The 19615-nt window shown below is 43.6% G+C and overlaps 1 protein-coding gene across 7 annotated transcripts in view; it reads left to right on the forward strand.

Moving 5' to 3' along the window:
• Positions 1–19615, forward strand: part of birc6 (baculoviral IAP repeat containing 6) — a 344318-nt gene that overhangs the window by 155451 nt on the left and 169252 nt on the right. For all 7 annotated transcript variants that reach the window (XM_033025120.1, XM_033025122.1, XM_033025124.1 and 4 more), the window contains 7 exons: positions 1780–1913; positions 9001–9128; positions 13005–13567; positions 14888–15063; positions 17731–17827; positions 18465–18659; positions 19346–19546. In XM_033025120.1, coding sequence (XP_032881011.1) covers positions 1780–1913; positions 9001–9128; positions 13005–13567; positions 14888–15063; positions 17731–17827; positions 18465–18659; positions 19346–19546 — 1494 coding nt within the window. The remainder of the gene's footprint in view (positions 1–1779; positions 1914–9000; positions 9129–13004; positions 13568–14887; positions 15064–17730; positions 17828–18464; positions 18660–19345; positions 19547–19615) is intronic.

A 19615-nucleotide genomic window follows, 5' to 3' on the forward strand; every position in this document is an offset into this window, starting at 1 on the left:
TGGGAGCCCAAGAAGGCAGACTGGTGATCTCTTTTTCAAAGCGAGCGTAAAAAGCATTGAGCTGGTCCTGGAGTGATGCCTCATTCTTGCTTGAGCTGTCACTTGCTTTTGCCCTGTAGGAGGTGATGGTGTGCAAGTCCTGCCACAGCTGCTGAACATCCATCTCGTCCACCAACGAGGAGCTAAAGTGTCTCTGCTTTTCTGATAACCTTATCGAGGTTGTACCTGAACTTCCGCAATGAACCTTCATCGCTAGACTTGAATGCATGACATCCAGTCCTCAGTAGATTGTGGAGCTCCTGGTTCATCCATGGTTAATTCCCTAATGTTTGGGAATGCTTGTATGTTTTGGTGGGAACCTCCGCACACTTCCGTGAAGTTGGTAACACCATGGTGTATTGGTTCAGGTCCATTGCCAAGTCCTTGAACATTGCCCAGTGCACTGACAAGCAGTTGCGGAGTAGTTTCTCTCGTCCTCTGACCAGTTCTGTCCCACCCTCACTGCTGGAGCTACGCTCTTCAGTCACTGCCTATATGAAGGAAGAAGGCGCACTATTGTCCAAAGTGTGGGTGACGGATGGAGCAATAGGCTTCTTTGGTCGAACACTTTGTTCCTCTTGTGTTGCAGGACACATGCTGGAACATTTGCAAGAAATGCATGTGTTCCTATCGGTTGAGAGAACGAATATTTAGATAATTAGTTGTTTGATGGTGGGATATTGATCACATTTTAATTTTTAAACTAATTAGTGTCCAGTTTGAATGTGAATTGTGATGTTGCTTATACAATTGTTAATTTAAAAAATCTTTGAACAAAAATGAATAGTAATAAACTAGGTAGACTGAATTGAGGCAAAGAATTGAAGGTTTCTGATGAATAATTCCATTTTGATTTGCTATTGGTTTCCACTTCTGCAGAAAAGAAAGAAGCATGGGGAATAGTGCTAAGTGTTTGCAACTTTAATATGTGGGAAAGTAGTGGCAGGGGGCAGCAATTATGAGCATGTTGGAATTATAGCTCATTGCAAGCTGAACAAGTGGGACTGAAGGGGAAATGTTTGAAATTTGGCAGATTTTTTTTTTGATTACTTGTATTTATTATTGTATTTGGGGGATGCTATTTACTGACTGAAATTTGATATCTCCTAGTTATCATTTTTTAACTTTTGTGAATTAATATTCAAGAGCTTTCATTGGCTTTACTCTTTTACTTGGTTTGATCCTTAAGTATGGATCACGGACGGATTTAAGGGCTGTCACGGTGGCGCAGGGGTAGAGTTGCTGCCTTATGGCAAATGCAGTGCCGGAGATCCGGGTTCCATCCCGACTATGGGTGCTGTCTGGACGGAGTTTGTACGTTCTCCCTGTGACCTGCGTGGGTTTTCTCAGAGATCTTCGGTTTCCACCCACACTCCAAAGACGTACAGGTTTGTAGGTTAATTGGCTTGGAAAATATAAAAATTGTCCCTAGTGGGTGTAGGATAGTGTTAATGTGCGGGGATCGCTGGTCGGTGCGGACCCAGTGGGCTGAAGGGCCTGTTTCCGTGCTGTATCTCTAAACTAAACTGTTAGGTAGCTTGTTAACTTTTCTTTTTGCTTTAAGAGAATAGATTTGATTCTGTGAATACATTTTCAATTGTAATTATTAAATGCTGCTTTTTGTTCAATTTCCATTCGATCTAATTGTCCTTTTAAATGTTGCATTTGCTCTACACAAATTACATTAATATGCTTATCTAAGGTTTAAGAATATTGTTGTTGATTGGATTTCTGTTTCAGTTGCTCCATCTAATAGCATGGCGTTGCAGGAAAACACAGCACACGTGATGGTGTCAGATCCAAACATGATTCACGTTTTAGTGAGATTCTTCTCAGGATCCAGCCCTCATGGCACTTGTCAACACAGTCCCCAGGTAATAATAATAATGGATGCGATTTATATAGTGACAACTCTGGATTTGTAAAATGATCTGCATTTCATTGCATTGTTCCCATGTTCATTTTATTCTGATTTTCTGATGTGTTTAAGGTTTGAAGAGACAATGTGATGATAGTGACGATACCAGTTGTTCAGTATTTCTCATTTTCTTTTTGGATTCTAACTTTGGTTCATTTACCATGTTATGTTTTTTTTCTGGTGATGCCTGATGAGTAACCTGCTCAGAGGAAATTGGGAAGGGCAAGTGACTGAACCTTTTGGGAGCAGTAGCTACTGTTTCATTAGCTTTAAAATAGTTATGGATAAAGACAGGGTGAGCCCACGTTTTGAATTTAAAGTTTCTGGAGGTCATGTTGCAGTTGTATAAGACGTTGGTGAGACTATTTAGAATATTGTTCTGGGCACCATGTTATAGGAAAGGTACTGTCAAGCTTGAAAGGTTTCAGAAAAGATTTACGAGGATGTTGCCAGGACTAGGTGTGAGCTATGGGGAGAGGTTGAGTAGGCTGGGTCTCTATTACATGGAGCGCAGGAGGATGAGGGGAAATCTTATAGAGGTATACAAATCATGAGAGGAATAGATCGGGTAGATGCACAGAGTCTTTTGCCCAGAGTAGGGGAATCAAGGACCAGAGGACATAGGTTCGTGAAGGGGAAAAAATGTAATAGGAATCAGAGGGGTAACTTTTTCACACAAAGAGTGATGGGTGTATGGAACAAGCTGCCAGAGGAGGGAGTTGAGGCTGGGACTATCCCATCGTTTAAGAAACAGTTAGACAGATACTTGGATAGGAGAGGTTTGGAGGGATATGGTCCAAGCGCAGGCAAGTGGGACCAGTGTAGCAGGGACATTGTTGGCCGGTGTGGGCTAGTTGTGCCGAAGGGGCTGTTTCCACACTGTATCAGTCTATGACTCTAATTGGGACAAGGATATCTTTGGTATGAGACAAACTTGCGCAAATTGATTGTAGTTGGTTGTTTGTGGGCAAAGGATCATATGGAAAGTGGGATGACAAGAGTTAGTTTAGTTTTAGTTTAAAGATACAGTACATCTTTGGAGTGTGGGATGAATCCGGAGATCCCAGAGATAAGCACACGCAGGCCACGGGGAGAACGTACAAACTCTGTGCAGCAGCAACCATAGTCAGGATCAAACTCGGGTCTCTGGTGCTGTAAGGCAGCAACTCTACCGCTGTGCCACCGTGAAGGACAAAGCAGGTGGGAGAAAGGAAAAAAAAATGTGAGGCTCTGCTCAGGAAAAAGGAGGCGGTGTGGGACAGATATAGGCAGCTGGGATCAAATGTAGCCCTGGAGATGTTTGGGGGACTGAGGAGCTATACTGAAGAAGGAAATCAGGGGGACATAAAGGGGTCAGGAGATCGCTCTGGCAGATAATATTAAGAAAATCTAAAGATCATTTATGTACGTTCAGGGAAAAAGGTTAACTAGAGAGAGAATAGTATCCCTCAGAAACCAAAGCAGTCATCTCTGTGGAGCAGCAGGAGATGGGCAAGGTCCTAAATGAGTATTTCTCCTGTTTTTAATGTGAAAGAAATGACGACTGGGGAACTTGGGACTGTTCATGGAAATGTCTTGAGGTAGTCTGTTCAATGGTCAAGGAGGTGCTGAATGTCCTAATGGCATTTGCAGGAACTTAACCCGGGCCTAGGCATAGGCATGTTACTGGAGAGTATTCTGAGGAATAAGATAGATACATTTGGTATTTGATAGGCTGATTCGGATTGCATGGTTTTGTATGTGAGAGATCATGTCTTATGTATCTGAGTTATTGAGGAAGTTGATGAGGGTAAAGCAGTGAACATTGTCTACATGGAACATAGAATAGCACAGGAACCTGCCCTACAGCCCACAATGTTTATGCTGAACATGATGCCGTTAAACTGATCACATCTGCTTATCCATGATACATATCCCTCTATTCCCTGCACTTCCATGTGAATATCTGAAAGCCTTTTAAATGTCACTATTCTCTATTTGGAAAAAAAAGGCTAAGATGTTACTCCTTGCAATGCAAGTGGATGAGGGATGACCGTATAGAGGTGTATACAATCATGAGAGGGATAGGGTAAATGCACACATCCTTTACCCAGAGTATGGGAATCTAGAACCAGAGGACATGGATTTAAGAGGGGGAGGGGTTAATAGGATCTGAGCGGTAACATAAAGGCTGGGAGGTATATGAATGAGCTGCCGGAGGAGGTAGTTGAGGCAGGCATTACCACAACATTTAAAAAATATTTGGACAGGTACATAGATAGGATTGTTTTTGAGATGTATGGACCAAACGCAGGCAGGTGGGACTAGTGTAGATGGGGCATGTTCCTGTAAGTGGCACCACAGGTAGATAGGGTGGTGAAGAAGGCATCCAAACAGTTGATTATGGTAAGCCTAAGGTTTGGCTGATGTCTCTAACAAGTTTATTCTTGTTTCTCAGTCTCATAATGGCTTATTTGACTTTCATTGGCACAACTTTGGTCTTCATGTTGATTAACAGCAATAAAAGTTTCCAAAGGTGATGGAAAGACTACCTGCTGAGAGCTCTCTTGTACCTCCATTGAGGAGGCAATTAAACACACCTGAGCAATCACATGTGAAGCCACGTGTCCCAAACATTATGGTGCCCTGAAATGGGGGGACTATGTATAAACACAGCTGTAATTTCTACATGGTGAACCAGATGCTGGAGTCAATTATTAAAGAAGTAATAATGGCGCATTTGGATAGCAGTAAAAGGCAGATCCATGGCAGATACAGTATAATGTAGATAAATGTGAGGTTATCCACTTTGGTGGCGAGAACAAGGAGGCAGAGTATTATCTCAATGGTGTCAGATTAGGAAAAAGGAAAGTGCAACGTGACCTGGGTGTCCTTGTACACCAGTCACTGAAAGTTGGCGTGCAGGTACAGCAGGCAGTGAAGAAAGCAGTGAAGAAAGCATGTTGGCCTTCATAAATAGAGGATTTCAGTATAGGAATAAAGCGGTTCTTCTACAGTTGTATATGTCTCTGGTGAGACCACATCTGGAGTATTGTGTACAGTTTTGGTCTCCTAATTTGAGGAAGGACATCCTTGCTACTGAGAGAGTGTTGCGTAGGTTCACAAGGTTAATCCCCTGTATGGCGGGACTGTCATATGAGGAAAGATTGGAAAGACTGGGCTTGTATTCACTGGAATTTAGAGGGATGAGGGGGGAATCTAATAGAAACATATAAAATTTTAAAAGGACTGGACAAGCTAGATGCAGGAAAAATGTTCCCAATGTTGGGGGTGTCCAGAAAAGGAGCCACAGTCTAAGAATGAAGGGGAGGCCATTTGAAATTGAGATGAGAAAAAAAAAATCACCCAGAGAGTTGTGAATTTGTGGAATTCTCTGCCACAGAAGGCAGTGGAGACCAATTCACTGGATGAATTGAAAAGAGATTTAGAGCTCTAGGGGCTAGCGGGATCAATGAATGACGGTGCTGACTCGAAGGACCAAACGGACTCCCCCTGCACCTATCTGAGGCAGGTACAATAATAATATTTTAAAAATATTTTGCCAAGCACATGGATAGATAAGGTTTGGAGGGATGCCAGCCGACAGTGGTCAAATGGATAGACACAAAATGCTGGAGTAACTCAGCAGGAAAGGCAGCATCTCTGGATAGATGGAAACAACTGGCTTAGATGATGCGTCTTGGCCTTTTACCGTGCTGTATGACTCTGTATGGCTATGATTTTATGTAATCCAAATATGGGACTAAGGAGATCTTGCACACTCCAGCCTCCACTCGCCCCGCCCCGCCCCATTACAGAAAGGATGTGGAGGCTTTCGAAAGGGTGTCGAAGTCTACCAGAATGTTGCCTGATTTAGGGGTATTGGGTACAGGGGGAGGTTGGACAGACTTACATTGTTTTTTTCTGGAATGTTGGTATATTAAAGGGGCCACAGCAGTAGAGTAGCTGCCTCACAGCTCCAGAGACCCGGGTTCAATCCTGACTACAGATGCTGTCTATGCGGAGTTTGTACGTTCTCCCTGTGACCACGTGGGTTTTCTACAGGTGCTCCCGTTTCCTCCTGCATTCCAAGGACATGCAGTTTTGTCATTTAATTGGCTTCTGCAAATTGCCCCCAGTGTGTAAGATGTGAAAATGGGATATAATGGAACTAGTGTACAGATGATCGATGGTCAGTGTGGACTCAGTGGGACCAATGGCCTGTTTCCATGCTGTAAAGAACAGTCAGAATCTTTTACCCAGGACGGAAAAATCAAATACTAGAGGATGTTGCTCGAAGGTGAGAGGGGCAAAGCTTGAAGGAGATGAGCGTGGTATGTTTTTGTACTCAGAAGGTGGTGACTGCCCAGAACACACTGCTGGGGTGGTGGTTAAAATGGATGCTAGAGATGAAAAGACAAAATGGTGTCATGAGAAAAGAGGAGTGAAATGTGAAGCCAGAGGAAGGGATATAGGTGGATTGGGACAAAAGAGGAAAGTGTGTGGGATGGTGGGGAAAATCGGTGCGGACAGGGGGAGCACAGGAAGGATTAAGGGGGTACTTAATTGGTACTTAAAATTATAGGATTTGATATTCAGGCTGTTTGGTTGTAAGGCAGACTGATTGCAGTAGGGGAAGTGAATGCTGGAAAAGGGGTGGGACTGACCCATCAACTATGAAAGAAACAATGGCCATGGTGAAAAGTAAGAGGTCAGAAGGGTAACAGGACATTTGTTTATCTTCCATGGGGGTTGGCTTCAGCTATGTTTGTTCTGTTTCTATCGGAGGTGCAAGATTTATAATTGTGCAGGGAGGAACTGCAAATGCTGGTTTAAACCGATGACAGACACGAAGCTGGAGTAACTCAGCGGATGAGGCAGCATCTCTGGGGAAACGGAATAAGTGAAGAAGGGTCTCGGCCCGAAACACCACCTATTCCTTTTCTCCAACGATACTGCCTGACTCACTGTTACTCCAGCTTTTTGTGTCTGCCCATAATTCATAACAGTTCTTAGACCATTCTAAAGTCAGAAAAATGCTGAAATGTCTGTGTGTAATCTATTAGGGTTAATAATGTAAACAAACATGAAAGGCAAAAACTGTGCGTAGATCACATGAACCTTTGGTGAACTGTCTAGTTTCAACCGTTCCCAATGATCGTTGCGTTTGATGCTCTTCACATGTGGCCCTAATTGCCTTACTCCATCTTTGGGGTGTGTTTTAAAGTTTTCTTTAGATTAGATTAGATATAATTTATTGCCACACAGCCAGGCTGGTGGAAATTTGGGTTGTCTGCAGCGATACAATAATAAAGAACACACAACCACAATAAAACTGTAACACAAACATCCACCACAGCATTCATCACTGTGGTGGAAGGCACAAAATTTGGCCAGTCCTCCTCCATTTCCCTCCCGTGGACAGGACCAGAGTCAGTCCAGGATCGGCCCTTCCTCACCGGAGACCGCGGCTTTAAGTTGTTGTAGGCCGCAGGCCGGCGGTCAAGATTTAAAGTCCCCGCCGCAGCCAGAAGCACCGTAGACTGCAGGGCCGGCGGTCGAAGCTCCCCTCCAGGGGTGATGGTAAGTCCATGCCGGACCCGCGGTAGAAGTCGGCCGCGGGCCGGCAGTGATGGCTTCTTCTTCCCCGGGTCCCCAACGTGAGATCCCGGGCTGTAGACGCCGCACCAGCTGGAGCTCTGCAGACCGCGGCTTCAGGCTGCGACTTCAGACTGTCGGCTGCCCCGGGCCAGTGAAACGGAGCGCTCCCCTCCAGCGAGGGCTCACCCGCTCCACGCCGAGAGTCCACGCTGCGCCCGCCGCTGAAGCCCCGGGCGCGTTTCCGGGAAAGGCCGCGTCGATCCTTGATGTTAGGCCATGGGGGAGGCGACCTGGAAAAACTCGCCTCTCCGTGGAGGAGGCGACCGAAGCGGTTTCCCCCTTACCCCCCCCACACCACCCCCCACATAAAACACACAAAGAAACATTAAATACAGACTTTAAAACATACTAAAAGAAAAGAAAAAAAAAAAAAAAAGAACAACCCTGACCCTTTCAACCCAGCAGTATGAGTAGTGAATTCTTCAATTGTAAGTAATACCCCTTCCTTCTCTATTTGTACCTATTTCTCCCACTATACCAGCACAATTTTCCTTCCCCCCCCATTCCCTTCCACCCCATTCCCATTCTCTTCCACCTCTGGTTTAAAGTGCAGACATCTTCTCTCCTTATTTGATGCTCTTTTGTCTCCTTTTCATCTCTAGCCTTTGACACTTCACTCATCTACCCCTCAGCCCCCCCCCCCCCCTCGTATCCTCAGCCCCCCCCCCCCCCCTCGTATCCACCTATCCCGTACCAGACTTTGTCTGCCCCATGTCTTTTCCAACTCTTCTCCCCCCTCCTCTACATGCAGTGAAGAAGGGTTCTGATCCAAAACGTCACCTACCCATTCCCTCCATAGATCCTTAAATGCTGCCTGACCCGTTGAATTACTCTAGTGCTTTGTTATAGAAATGTGAAACTTGCTGCAGATTACCCGTTAATCTAAGTTCCCAGAGGGAAAACACGGCAGTTTCCTTTACGGTCTGCATCCAACTCCTCCAATCCTGAAAAAAAATTCTAGGTTGCCTAGTTGTCATGCTTGTCAACTGTTTTTCTTGTTTATTTAGGTTGATTACGATAAGCGATTATTTCCCAATTTCATCTATAGCCAAGATTAATATTTCTCACTTTTTAATGTGTACACCTCTACTTATTTTCCCAAATTAGTGTCTTTAGTTTGATTGACCTTTTGTGGTTGTAGAGTTTTTCCCCAGCTCCTCAGCTCCTCAGCCCAGCACGTGAAGTGCCATAAATCTGACAGTGCAAACATGTTTTTGCAACCTCCCTCATGCAGTGGTATGTCAGAATATGCATCAGTCACTCCTGCAGTAGCCACATGCAGTGTAATGGTGTTCCAACAGCATCATCGATTCATTTCACAAGCACAACTTTGGGATTTAAGGTTTGTGTTTCAAACTGCACTCCAATTATGGAACGATCTAGTGGTTGTTTTTGTGTTTCAGGTTGGACCAACAGCTACGCAAGCTATGCAGGAGTTTCTCACTCGCCTCCAAGTGCACCTCTCCTCAAACAACCCTCAGATTTTCAGTGAATTCCTGTTAAAGCTCATCCATATACTTTCAACTGAAAGGTAACTCAAAGTTTCAAAGAGGTGTCATGAAATGGATGCAAATGCTTTTATTTTTAAGAAAAATATATTTTCCACTTAATCCAGACCCTGGCACATCGTTGTTGAAATTCCCAGGGCAGCTTAAACTAACGTGTTTTAGTTTATGTTCAAGTATACATTAACATCACACTCTAACTTGATTAGGTTTTTTTGAGGAGGTAATGAAGGAAATTAATGAAGGTGGATGTTGTATACATGGCTTTTAGTTAAGCTTTTGATAAGGTCCCTCTTGGTAGGCTGATCAAGAAGATTAAGATGCACTGGATCGACTTGGTCGAACGGCCTTATTCATAGAAGATAGAGGGTTGTGGTGAAGGTAGATGTTCTGGTTAGAGGTCTATGACCAGTGGAGTTCTGCAGGGATCTGTGCTGGGACCTCTGTTATTTGTGATATATATAAATGACCTGGATGTAAATGTAGATCACAAGGCAAGAGTGTTTTATTATCATATGTCCCGAAATGGAACAATGAAATTCTTGCAGCAGCACAACAGACATGTAAACATATTACTGTGTAAAACGTATAAGAAACAAAAGAGAGAGTAAAAGTTCAATAATATAACATGACATATTAAATCTCTTCAATCTTCCCAGGAAGTAGAGGTATTGATGGGTTATCATTATGATTATATGAATATGTTGATGCAGGAACTGTAACACCATTTAAGAGACAAATCTACATGTACAATATAATACAATACAATACAATTTATTGTCATTTGAGCCTCAGTGAGGCTCAAACGAAATTCTGTTTCCACAGCCATACAAACAAAGACAATTTCCTAGACATACACACAATTTAATTCACACAAACATCCATCACAGTGGACCCACTGTGATGGAAGGCAGTCTTTTCTCTCCCCTGTTCTCCATGTCTCTCCCGATGTCCAAGCCCCAGGCGGGCGATGATAAGTCCCACGGCCATTTTAGGCCGTGCCGGGCGATTTACGGCCCCGCTCCCGGTCTAAATGTCACAAAGTTGGAGCCCCCGGCGGGCGCTGGAATGTCCCATGGCCATGAAGCCGTGCTGGGCAATGTACGACCCCGCTCCAGATCGTTCCAACCCCGCGACACGGGCTGGAGAAGTCGCGTTGCGGGAGCTCCGGGAAGCGGTCTCTCTCTCCCCCCCGGACCCGCGAGCTCCCGATGTCCCGACAGTCCACCGGACCTGCGGCTGCGGTGCTGGAGCCTCCGAGCCCCAGGAGTCGAGTCGCAGCAGCGAGTCACCACCGCTCCCCACGCTCCGAGGGCGGCCAGCCCCACGATGGTGAGTAGTCCGCAGCTCCGCAGTCTCCCGAGCCCCCGGGTCGTTCAGGTTGGAGGCCGCTCCACGGTGCTAGGCCCCAACGACAACGGAGACCCGACAGGGAAAAGGTCGGGTCTCCCGGACAGGGAAGAGATTTTAAACGGTTTCCCCCTCCCCCGCCCCCCACATATACACATTTAAAACTAGTATTAAAAAACACCAACACTACATTTAACTAGACAAAAAATAAAAAAAGACAGACAGGCTGTAGGGGCCGCTGCAACGGGTGAGTCGCGCCGCCAACTACATGGATTTGTTAGGTTTAGAGTGATATGGGCTAAGCATGGGCAGGTGAGACTAGTGTAGATGGGGCACGTTAGTCGGCAGGGGCAAGTTGGACCGAGGGGCCTGTTTCCATACTGTATGACTGTATAATTTACAGAAGCCAAGTATACAAAAGCCTACAAACCTGCATGCCTTTGCTCTACTGTTCTATGTTCACAACTTGAGCATAAACTAAAACATGATACATGACATTTAGTGCTTCTTTCGCTGCCCCAGGAATTTCAACTGAACGATGTGCCAGGGACTGGATTAATTTCCCATTGATTGATAGCACCTTTGCAGTATTCCTTTAACACAGTATCGGACATTGCATTTAACATTGCCACAGAGTAGGTATTAGGTTGTGTCACACTTCTTTTTCTTTGATTCTTTGATTCTTTTAATGACCACACAGCCAGGCTGGTGGAATTTGTTATGCCAATGCAGCAAAGAATAAAAGAATACAAACATGACAATAATAAATAGCTTTTACATAAAAACATCCCCCCACAATGGTTCCCATTATGGAGGAAGGCACAAAGGACAAAGAACCCAGGCATGATGAGCTTGATAGGCTTCTTGATAGGCATTAATCTTCTATGTATCTTTGGGAAAAATACTGCTCTAAATATGTTGGTCTTCGAACAATGCTGAAAGATATTTCACTTGAATAGGTGCATAAAACCTCCTTTTCAACCTGACTTAATCCCACTTTGTTATCTAGTGTTATCCCACTTTTTAGGAAAATGGACAAGGGAGAGAGAGCCAGTGGATATAATTTTCACCTGGACTTTCAGAAAGCCTTTGATAAGGTCCCACATAAGAAATTAATGGGCAAAATTAGAGCACATGGTATTGAGGGTAGGGTAGTGACATGGATAGAAAATTGGTTGGCAGGCGGGAAACAAAGAGTAGGGATTAACAGGTCCCTTTCAGAATGGCAGGCATTGAATAGTGGGGTACTGCAAGGATCGGTGCTGGGACCGCAGCTATTTACAATATACATTAATGATTTAGATGAAGGGATTAAAAATAACATTAGCGAATTTGCAGATGACACAAAGCTGGATGGCAGTGTGAACTGTGAGGAGGATGCTATGAGGATGCAGGGTGACTTGAACAGGTTGGGTGAGTGGGCAGATGCATGGCACAAGCAGTTTAATGTGGATAAATGTGAGGTTATCCACTTTGGTAGCAAGAACAGGATGGCAGATTATTATCTAAATGGAGTCAAGTTGGGAAAAGGGGAAGTTCAACAGGATCTGGGGCTCCTTGTTCATCAGTCAATGAAAGTAAGCATGCAGGTGCAGCAGGCAGTGAAGAATGCTAATGGCATGTTGGCCTTCATAACGAGAGGATTTGAATATAGGAGCAAAGAAGTCCTTCTGCAGTTGTACAGGGCTTTAGTGAAACCATACCTGGAATATTGTGTGCAGTTTTGGTCTCCAAATTTGAGGAAGGACATTCTTGCTATTGAGGGATTGCAACGTAGGTTCACAAGGTTAATTCCCGGGATGGCGTGACCATCATACGTTGAAAGAATGGAGCGGCTGGGCTTGTATACACTGGAATTTAAAAAGGATGAGAGGGGATCTTATTGAAACATATAAGATTATTTAGGGATTGGACATGCTAGAGGCAGGAAACATGTTCCCGATGTTGGGGGAGTCCAGAACCAGAGGCCACTGTTTAAGAATAAGGGGTAGGCCATTTAGAACGGTGATGAGGAAATAATTTTTCACCCAGAGAGTTGTGAGTCTGTGGTATTCTCTGCGTCAGAAGGCAGTGGTGGCCAATTCTTTGGATACTTTCAAGAGAGAGTTAGATGGAGCTCTTAAAGATAGCAGAGTCGAGGGATATGGGGAGAAGGCAGGAACAGAGTACTGATTGTGGATGATCAGCCATGATCACAGTGAATTGCGGTGCTGGCTCGAAGGGCCGAATGGCCTACGCCTGTACATATTGTCTATTGTCTATGACATGCTGCAGAACTGGAATTATGTATCGGCCACAATTTAGTGCTAAATGCACATATGATCTAAAATATTTAAAGAAACCTTTAGGCTGTAGATCCCGTGTTGCGAAGATTAACATAATTCATATGAAAACATACATGTGCGCCAAGCACAATAAAAAAAACCCGGAATTGTTTGAGTATTGCATGTTTATTGTGCATGATTGCTTATTTAAAACATTGGTTGATAATGTGGGGCTAAATTTTTAATTGTGTAAAATCTTGAACTGTATTTTCTTTTAAAACTCTGCAGGGGCCCATTCCAAACGGGGCAAGGGCCATTAGATGCACAAGTAAAACTGCTGGAATTTACCCTGGAACAAAACTTTGAGTCGGTTTCTGTCAGCTCAATCTCTGCAGTCATTGAATCAGTGACATTCCTGGTGCATTATTACATCACCTGCTCTGACAAAGTTATATCTCGGAGTGGCTCCGACAGTTCAGTGGGTGCTCGAGCCTGTTTTGGTGGGTTGTTTGCAAATATCATCCGCCCAGGTGATGCAAAAGCAGTTTGTGGGGAGACTACACGGGATCAGCTCATGTTTGATCTACTGAAGCTGGTGAATATTTTGGTTCAGCTGCCCCTTACAAGTAACCGAGAGTACAGTGCCAGAATGGCAGTTGGCACCAGCACCTCGGATAGTGTATCTGATGAAGAAAAGGTCTCCAGCGGTAAAGATGGGAATGCAAGCACCTCTTTTACACAAGCTGCAATAACTTGCATTGCCGACTTGGTATTGGGAAATCAACAAATCATGAGCCAAATCCTTTCGGCATTGGGTCAGTGCAACAGCAATGCTATGGCAATGATAATAGGTAGGTACCTGCATATTTTGTTTGAAAGTTTACATCAAGAGTCTGTTCAGTTAGCATAATTTGATAGAAACATAGAAACATGTAAAATAGGTGCAGGAGGAGGCCATTTGGCCCTTCGAGCCTGCACCACCATTCATTGTGGTCATGGCTGATCGTCCCCAATCAGCAACCCGTGCCTGCCTTCTCCCCATATCCCTTGATTCCACTAGCCCCTAGAGCTCTATCTAACTCTCTATTAAATGTATCCAGTGAATTGGCCTCCACTGCCCTCTGGCAGAGAATTCCACAAATTCCCAACTCTCTGGGTGGAAAAGTTTTTTTTTTTCATCTCAGTTTTTAATGGCTTCCCGTTTATTCTTAGACTGTGGCCCCTGGTTCTGGACTCGCCCAACATTGGGGGGAAATTTCTGCACCAAGCTTGTCCAGTCCTTTTATAATTTTATACGTTTCTATAAGATATCCTCTCATCCTTCTAAATTCCAGTGAATACAAGCCCAGTCTTTCCTATCTTTCGTCATATGACAAGTAAACTTTGCTCCTATAAAACGTAATCAATGAACTGATAGTTTGGGTTATTGAAGAGCAAATTGAAGTAATTGAAATGACCACTGTCGATTAAAATGGTGATGTAGCAAATGGAGTTCAGTGTTTACGTGTGGTGTATTTAAAAAAAAATGTGTTTTGCACATTGGGTGACATGTTGGGTTACATGGGATTTGGAAACTCTCAGTTTGAGTTATCTAGAATAAAGGAAGAAAGATATAGCATCAGAAGCACAAAAGTTAGGTCAGAGCAGGAAAATCTTCTGGGATTTTTGGGCTGCTAAATGTTGTTAGTGAGCAGAAGGAGAGACCATATCAGTATTTAAGAATAGACAAAATAGATGACGGAATGACAGGAGATTAAGGAAAGGTGGAGGCAGGGAGAGTGCATGGAATTAAGACTATAGAAGATACAAACAAGCATCAAATCACCTCATGTGTGATTATATGTTGCTGTGTCATTCCACCTGAAGCCAGAGACTCTTCATCCTTCAGTTTCTTCGCCCAAATAACAGCGTTTTGCAGATAGATATAGCATTTTAATTTTTAGAAGACATTTTTCTAGCTTTTACTAACTTTTCTACTAAGAAACTATAAACATCAATTAACCTGTCTGTACATGTATTTTGATTATCTTATAAAACATGCACAATAATAGATTTGTTCCTCAAAATGATCATTGGAGATAATTTAAAATGTTAATATTTGCACTGTATCTACAAATGGAATTGTGGAAGCTATTATACAATGTTCATTGAAGCTTTTACTTCCCTATCAGGGGCAAGCGGATTACATCTTACCAAGCATGAGAACTTCCACAGTGGATTGGATGCCATTTCAGTTGGAGATGGTCTTTTCAGCATTCTGACCACTCTTAGCAAAAAATCCACTTCAGTACAGGTCATGCTGCAGCCAATTCTCACATACATGGCATGTGGGTACATGGGAAGACAGGTAATTAAACTATTGACGTTTTTGGATGCAATGTTTATGGTGTTAATCTAATGTTATGCTGGCATTTGCTCATTTTCAATGCTGCTACTCTGTCCTTTCTTATCCAAGTCATAAACCAGTGTGTTTCAAATATATTTACCCCCGATCATAAAAACATAGAACAGCAATAGAACATGTGTGTTTGATGGTGCTCCACTATTCACTGTGATCATGGATGATGAACTGCTTTGTACCCTCTTCCTGCTGATTCTCCAGATCCCTTCACCCCTTAAGAAATCTAAGTTAAGAAATATATTTGCCGCCACCTTGAACATATTTAATGACTGCCTTCACTCCCTTCTGAGGTAGATAATTCAAAGGTTTAGCATGCTCGTGTGTGAAGACATTTCTCAGAATTTTTTCAAGCCTCATCTACTGCATTTGTTCGGTACGCCGGGTGTGGCCTCTACATCCGGGAGATCAAGGGAGGCATAGTAGCGCAGCCTTTAAACGCCAGAGACCTGGGAATCAATTCTAACTACAGGTGCTGTCTATGTGGAGTTAGTATGTTCTCCCTGGGTTTTCTCCAGTTCCCTCCCACATTCCAAAGACATGTAGGTTAATTGGTTTCTGTAAGTTGCCCTCGTATGTCAGATGTGAAACTGGGATAACATAGAACTAATGATTGATGGTCAAAGGGGACTCGGTGGACCAAAGGGCCTGTTTCCATGCTATATCTCTAAACTAAACTAATACAGACTAGGCCATCTCCCGGTTGCTAACCATTTTACCTCCCTTTCCCATACCCACGGCATCCTTTCTGGCCTTGGAAGCCTCCATTGCCAAAGTGAGGCCACACGCAAACTACAGGCACTGCACCTCATATTCTGCTTTCAATCCAACAATATGAACATTGAAGTCTCTACTTTTAAGTAAAACCTCCCCGCCCCCTCACCTTGACCCTGGTGCTCTTCTGGCTTTGCACTTCACTCCTCCTCTTGACATCCTTTTCATCTCTAGCCTCACTACACCCATCTGTTACTCGCCCCATTCCCCTGTATCCACATATCACTTGCTAGACTGTCCAGACCCCACTTCTTTTTTCCAGCTTTCTCCCCTCTGCTACAATCATTATAAGAAGGGTATCAACCTAAAATGTCACCTATCCACTCCCTCCACTGATACTACCTGACATCATTGAGTTCCTCCAGCACTTGGTGTTTTGGTCAAGATTTCTACACCTGCAGTTCCCTGCATCTTCACATTTTGCATTTAGTGGCACAACCAGTGTCCTCTGATTTGAACTCCACTGCCATTGGGGACATCTCTGTTTGTAGGTTATTTGGTCAGTTGTAAATTGTCCCTTGTGTGTAGGATAGTGTTCATGTGATCGCTGGTCGGTGTGGACTTGCTTGGCCAAAGGGCTGTTTCCACGCTGTATCTCTAACGTCTAGTGATTTATGCATCGCAGAGCTATTTGATCAACATCACTAAATTAAAATGATATTAATCTAATAATTTGCAGTGTGGAAATGTGATGATCTCCTTAGGTGTCATATTTCATAAATGAAAACATTGAAGACACTTCAAAAATACAGTGTAAGGCTGTGTAGTGCTTAGTGATATCCTGATTTTAAGAAAGATGCAGGATAGATGCAAGTGTATTTTGAGAAGCGTATTTTAATTTTATTAAGCATTTTTTTAAACATAATTGCTAGAAAATAAACAAATCTTGTAAAGTTGAGGTCTATTTTCACAGCATGTAAAATCATTTGCCTCCTTGGTCCTGAGATGATTGGGAATAAGGGTATGCTGGACGGTCTATATTTCATGAAACCATTGACGCACATCATTGAGTGTGGAAACGGGCCCTTTGCCCAACTTGCCCACACCGGCCAATAGGTCCCATCTACACTAGTCCCATTTGGCCCATATAGAAACATAGAAATTAGGTGCAGGAGTAGGCCATTCGGCCCTTCGAGCCTGCACCGCCATTCAATATGATCATGGCTGATCATCCAACTCAGTATCCCGTACCTGCCTTCTCTCCATACCCTCTGATCCCCTTAGCCACAAGGGCCACATCTAACTCCCTCTTAAACATAGCCAATGAACTGGCCTCGACTACCCTCTGTGGCAGAGAGTTCCAGAGATTCACCACTCTCTGTGTGAAAAAAGTTCTTCTCATCTAACCCTGTCCTATCCTTGTACTTGTTTCTTAAACGTTGCAATAGTCCCTGCCTCAACTACCTCCTCCGACAGCTCGTTCCAAACACCTACCACCCTGTGTGGAAAAGTTACCCTTCAGGCTCCTATTAAATCTTTCCCCTCTCACCTTAATCCTATGTCCTCTGCTTCTCGATTCCCCTACACTGAGCAAGAGACTCTGTGCATCCACCCGATCTTTTCCTCTCATGATTTAGTACACCTCTATAATAGATCACCCCACATCCTCCTGCACTCCAAGGAATAGAGTCCTAGCCAGTTCAACCTCTCCCTATAGCTCAGGACCTCGAGTCCTGGCAACATCCTCGTCAATCCTCTCCACCCTTTCCAGCTTGACAACATCATCCCTATAACATGGTGCCCAAAACTTATACCATTCCATGTAACTGACTTATTTAGTATAACACAAATGAATGCTTTTTTGAAAATATATTCACTGACATTTTTGTCATTTATTTTCAGGGTTCGCTTTCAACGTGCCAGTTATCTGAGCCACTTCTGTGGTTTATTTTGAGGGTATTGGACTCCACTGAAGCACTGAAAGCATTCCATGATATGGGTAGGCAAATTGTAGCAGCAGAATCTTGCTCAGAAAATGATAGATTTCAGTGGTTGCTTGCAAAGTTTCTTTCTCATTCCCATTTGGTTTCCTGTATTGACAAATGTGTTATAAGACTAAAACCAATGTGCGTCACTTTGCTTCAGTTAAATCGCCATTAAGCATCTACATGCAATTGGCTTTGAAGTAATTATCATTTAATTTTATTAAAATCTACTTCTCTCCGATCAATGTTCACTGAACTTCTCCCAGAACATGTATCTTGCCTCGATGCAGTGGCAAGAATTGATTGTGATGCTGCCTTCAGTCCTATGCCAGAAGTTTGTACATTTAACCGCCAGATAAACTTGTAATCTAGGGTAGCTAGTGTAGCCCTTGGGTCTACGATATCTGGAGATTATGTCAAATTCAACCCTTCTGCATGGACATGATCCATATCCCTCCCCTATATCAATATGTGCCTCTAAAGTGCCACTGTTGTATCTGCCTCTGAAGTTGAGGTTTATTCCTTGAGTTAGGAGGCATGACTAAAACACTGATCACTTTTTACTGTTTGATGCAAGTAGTTTTTCAAATTCTTCAGTTGGTGAATGGAAATCTGTCCTTAATCCTAATTAACAATGATTTACTTTTTTAGGGGGAGTCCAACTCATCTGCAATAACATGGTCACGAGTACACGAGCAATTGTTAACACCGCAAGGAGCATGGTATCCACTATAATGAAGTTTCTTGATTCTGGCCCTGGGAAAACGATCGATGGAAACGTGAAAGCACGAGTGTTGGCGTCAGAACCAGATAACGCTGAGGGACTCCATAACTTTGCCCCATTGGGTATGTTATACCTCACTTAAATTTCACTGACTCTGAGTAGAATGTATTTGTTTCTTATCGTGCGTGAAGGTATACTGCCCAGAGTAGGTAAATCGAGGACCACGGGACATAGGTTTAAAGTGAAGGGAAAAAATTTAATAGGAATCTGAGGGGTAACTTTTTCACATAGTGGTGAGAGTTAGATTTAGCTCTTAGGGCTAACAGAATTAAGGGATATGGGGAAAAAGCAGGAAAGATATCTGATTTTGGATGATCAGCCATGATCATATTGAATGGTGGTGCTGGCTCGAATCGCCGAATGGCCTACTCCTGCACCTATTTTCCATGCTTCATCATGGTGTGTGTATGGAATAAGCTTCCAGAGGAAGTAGTTGAGGCAGGGACTATACCAATGTTTAAGAAACAGTTAGATGTACATGGATAGGGCAGGTTTGTAGGGATATGGGCCAAACGTGGGCAGGTGGGACTATTGTAGCTGGGAGATGTTGGCCAGTGTGGGCAAGTTGGGCCAAAGAGCCTGTTTCCACACTGTATCACTCCATGACTCCATGTGTTTGGACTAACAAACGGAAGGTATAGGCCAAAACAGGTGCCAGTACTGTTGCCAGACTTTCAGTGTTATAGTGTACCGTGTTCAATGTGTGAAAACTTTGTAAATCTTATTTCTTTTTGTCCATTCTTTCCAGGTACAATAACGTCCAGCAGCCCAACAGCACAGCCAGCTGAAGTACTACTTCAAGCTACACCTCCTCATCGTAGAGCTAGATCTGCAGCATGGTCATATATTTTCCTCCCAGAAGAAGCATGGTGTGACCTCACTATTCATCTTCCTGCTGCAGTGTTACTCAAAGAGATACATATTCAGCCTCACCTTGCATCTCTGGCCAGTAAATATATTTTTTTTTTCATTGAGATTTGGTGATAACACAGTTGAATATTTTGCTACTTACCACCTG

This window comes from Amblyraja radiata, chromosome 8, assembly GCF_010909765.2.
Source record: "Amblyraja radiata isolate CabotCenter1 chromosome 8, sAmbRad1.1.pri, whole genome shotgun sequence".
NCBI classification, from domain to species: domain Eukaryota; kingdom Metazoa; phylum Chordata; class Chondrichthyes; order Rajiformes; family Rajidae; genus Amblyraja; species Amblyraja radiata.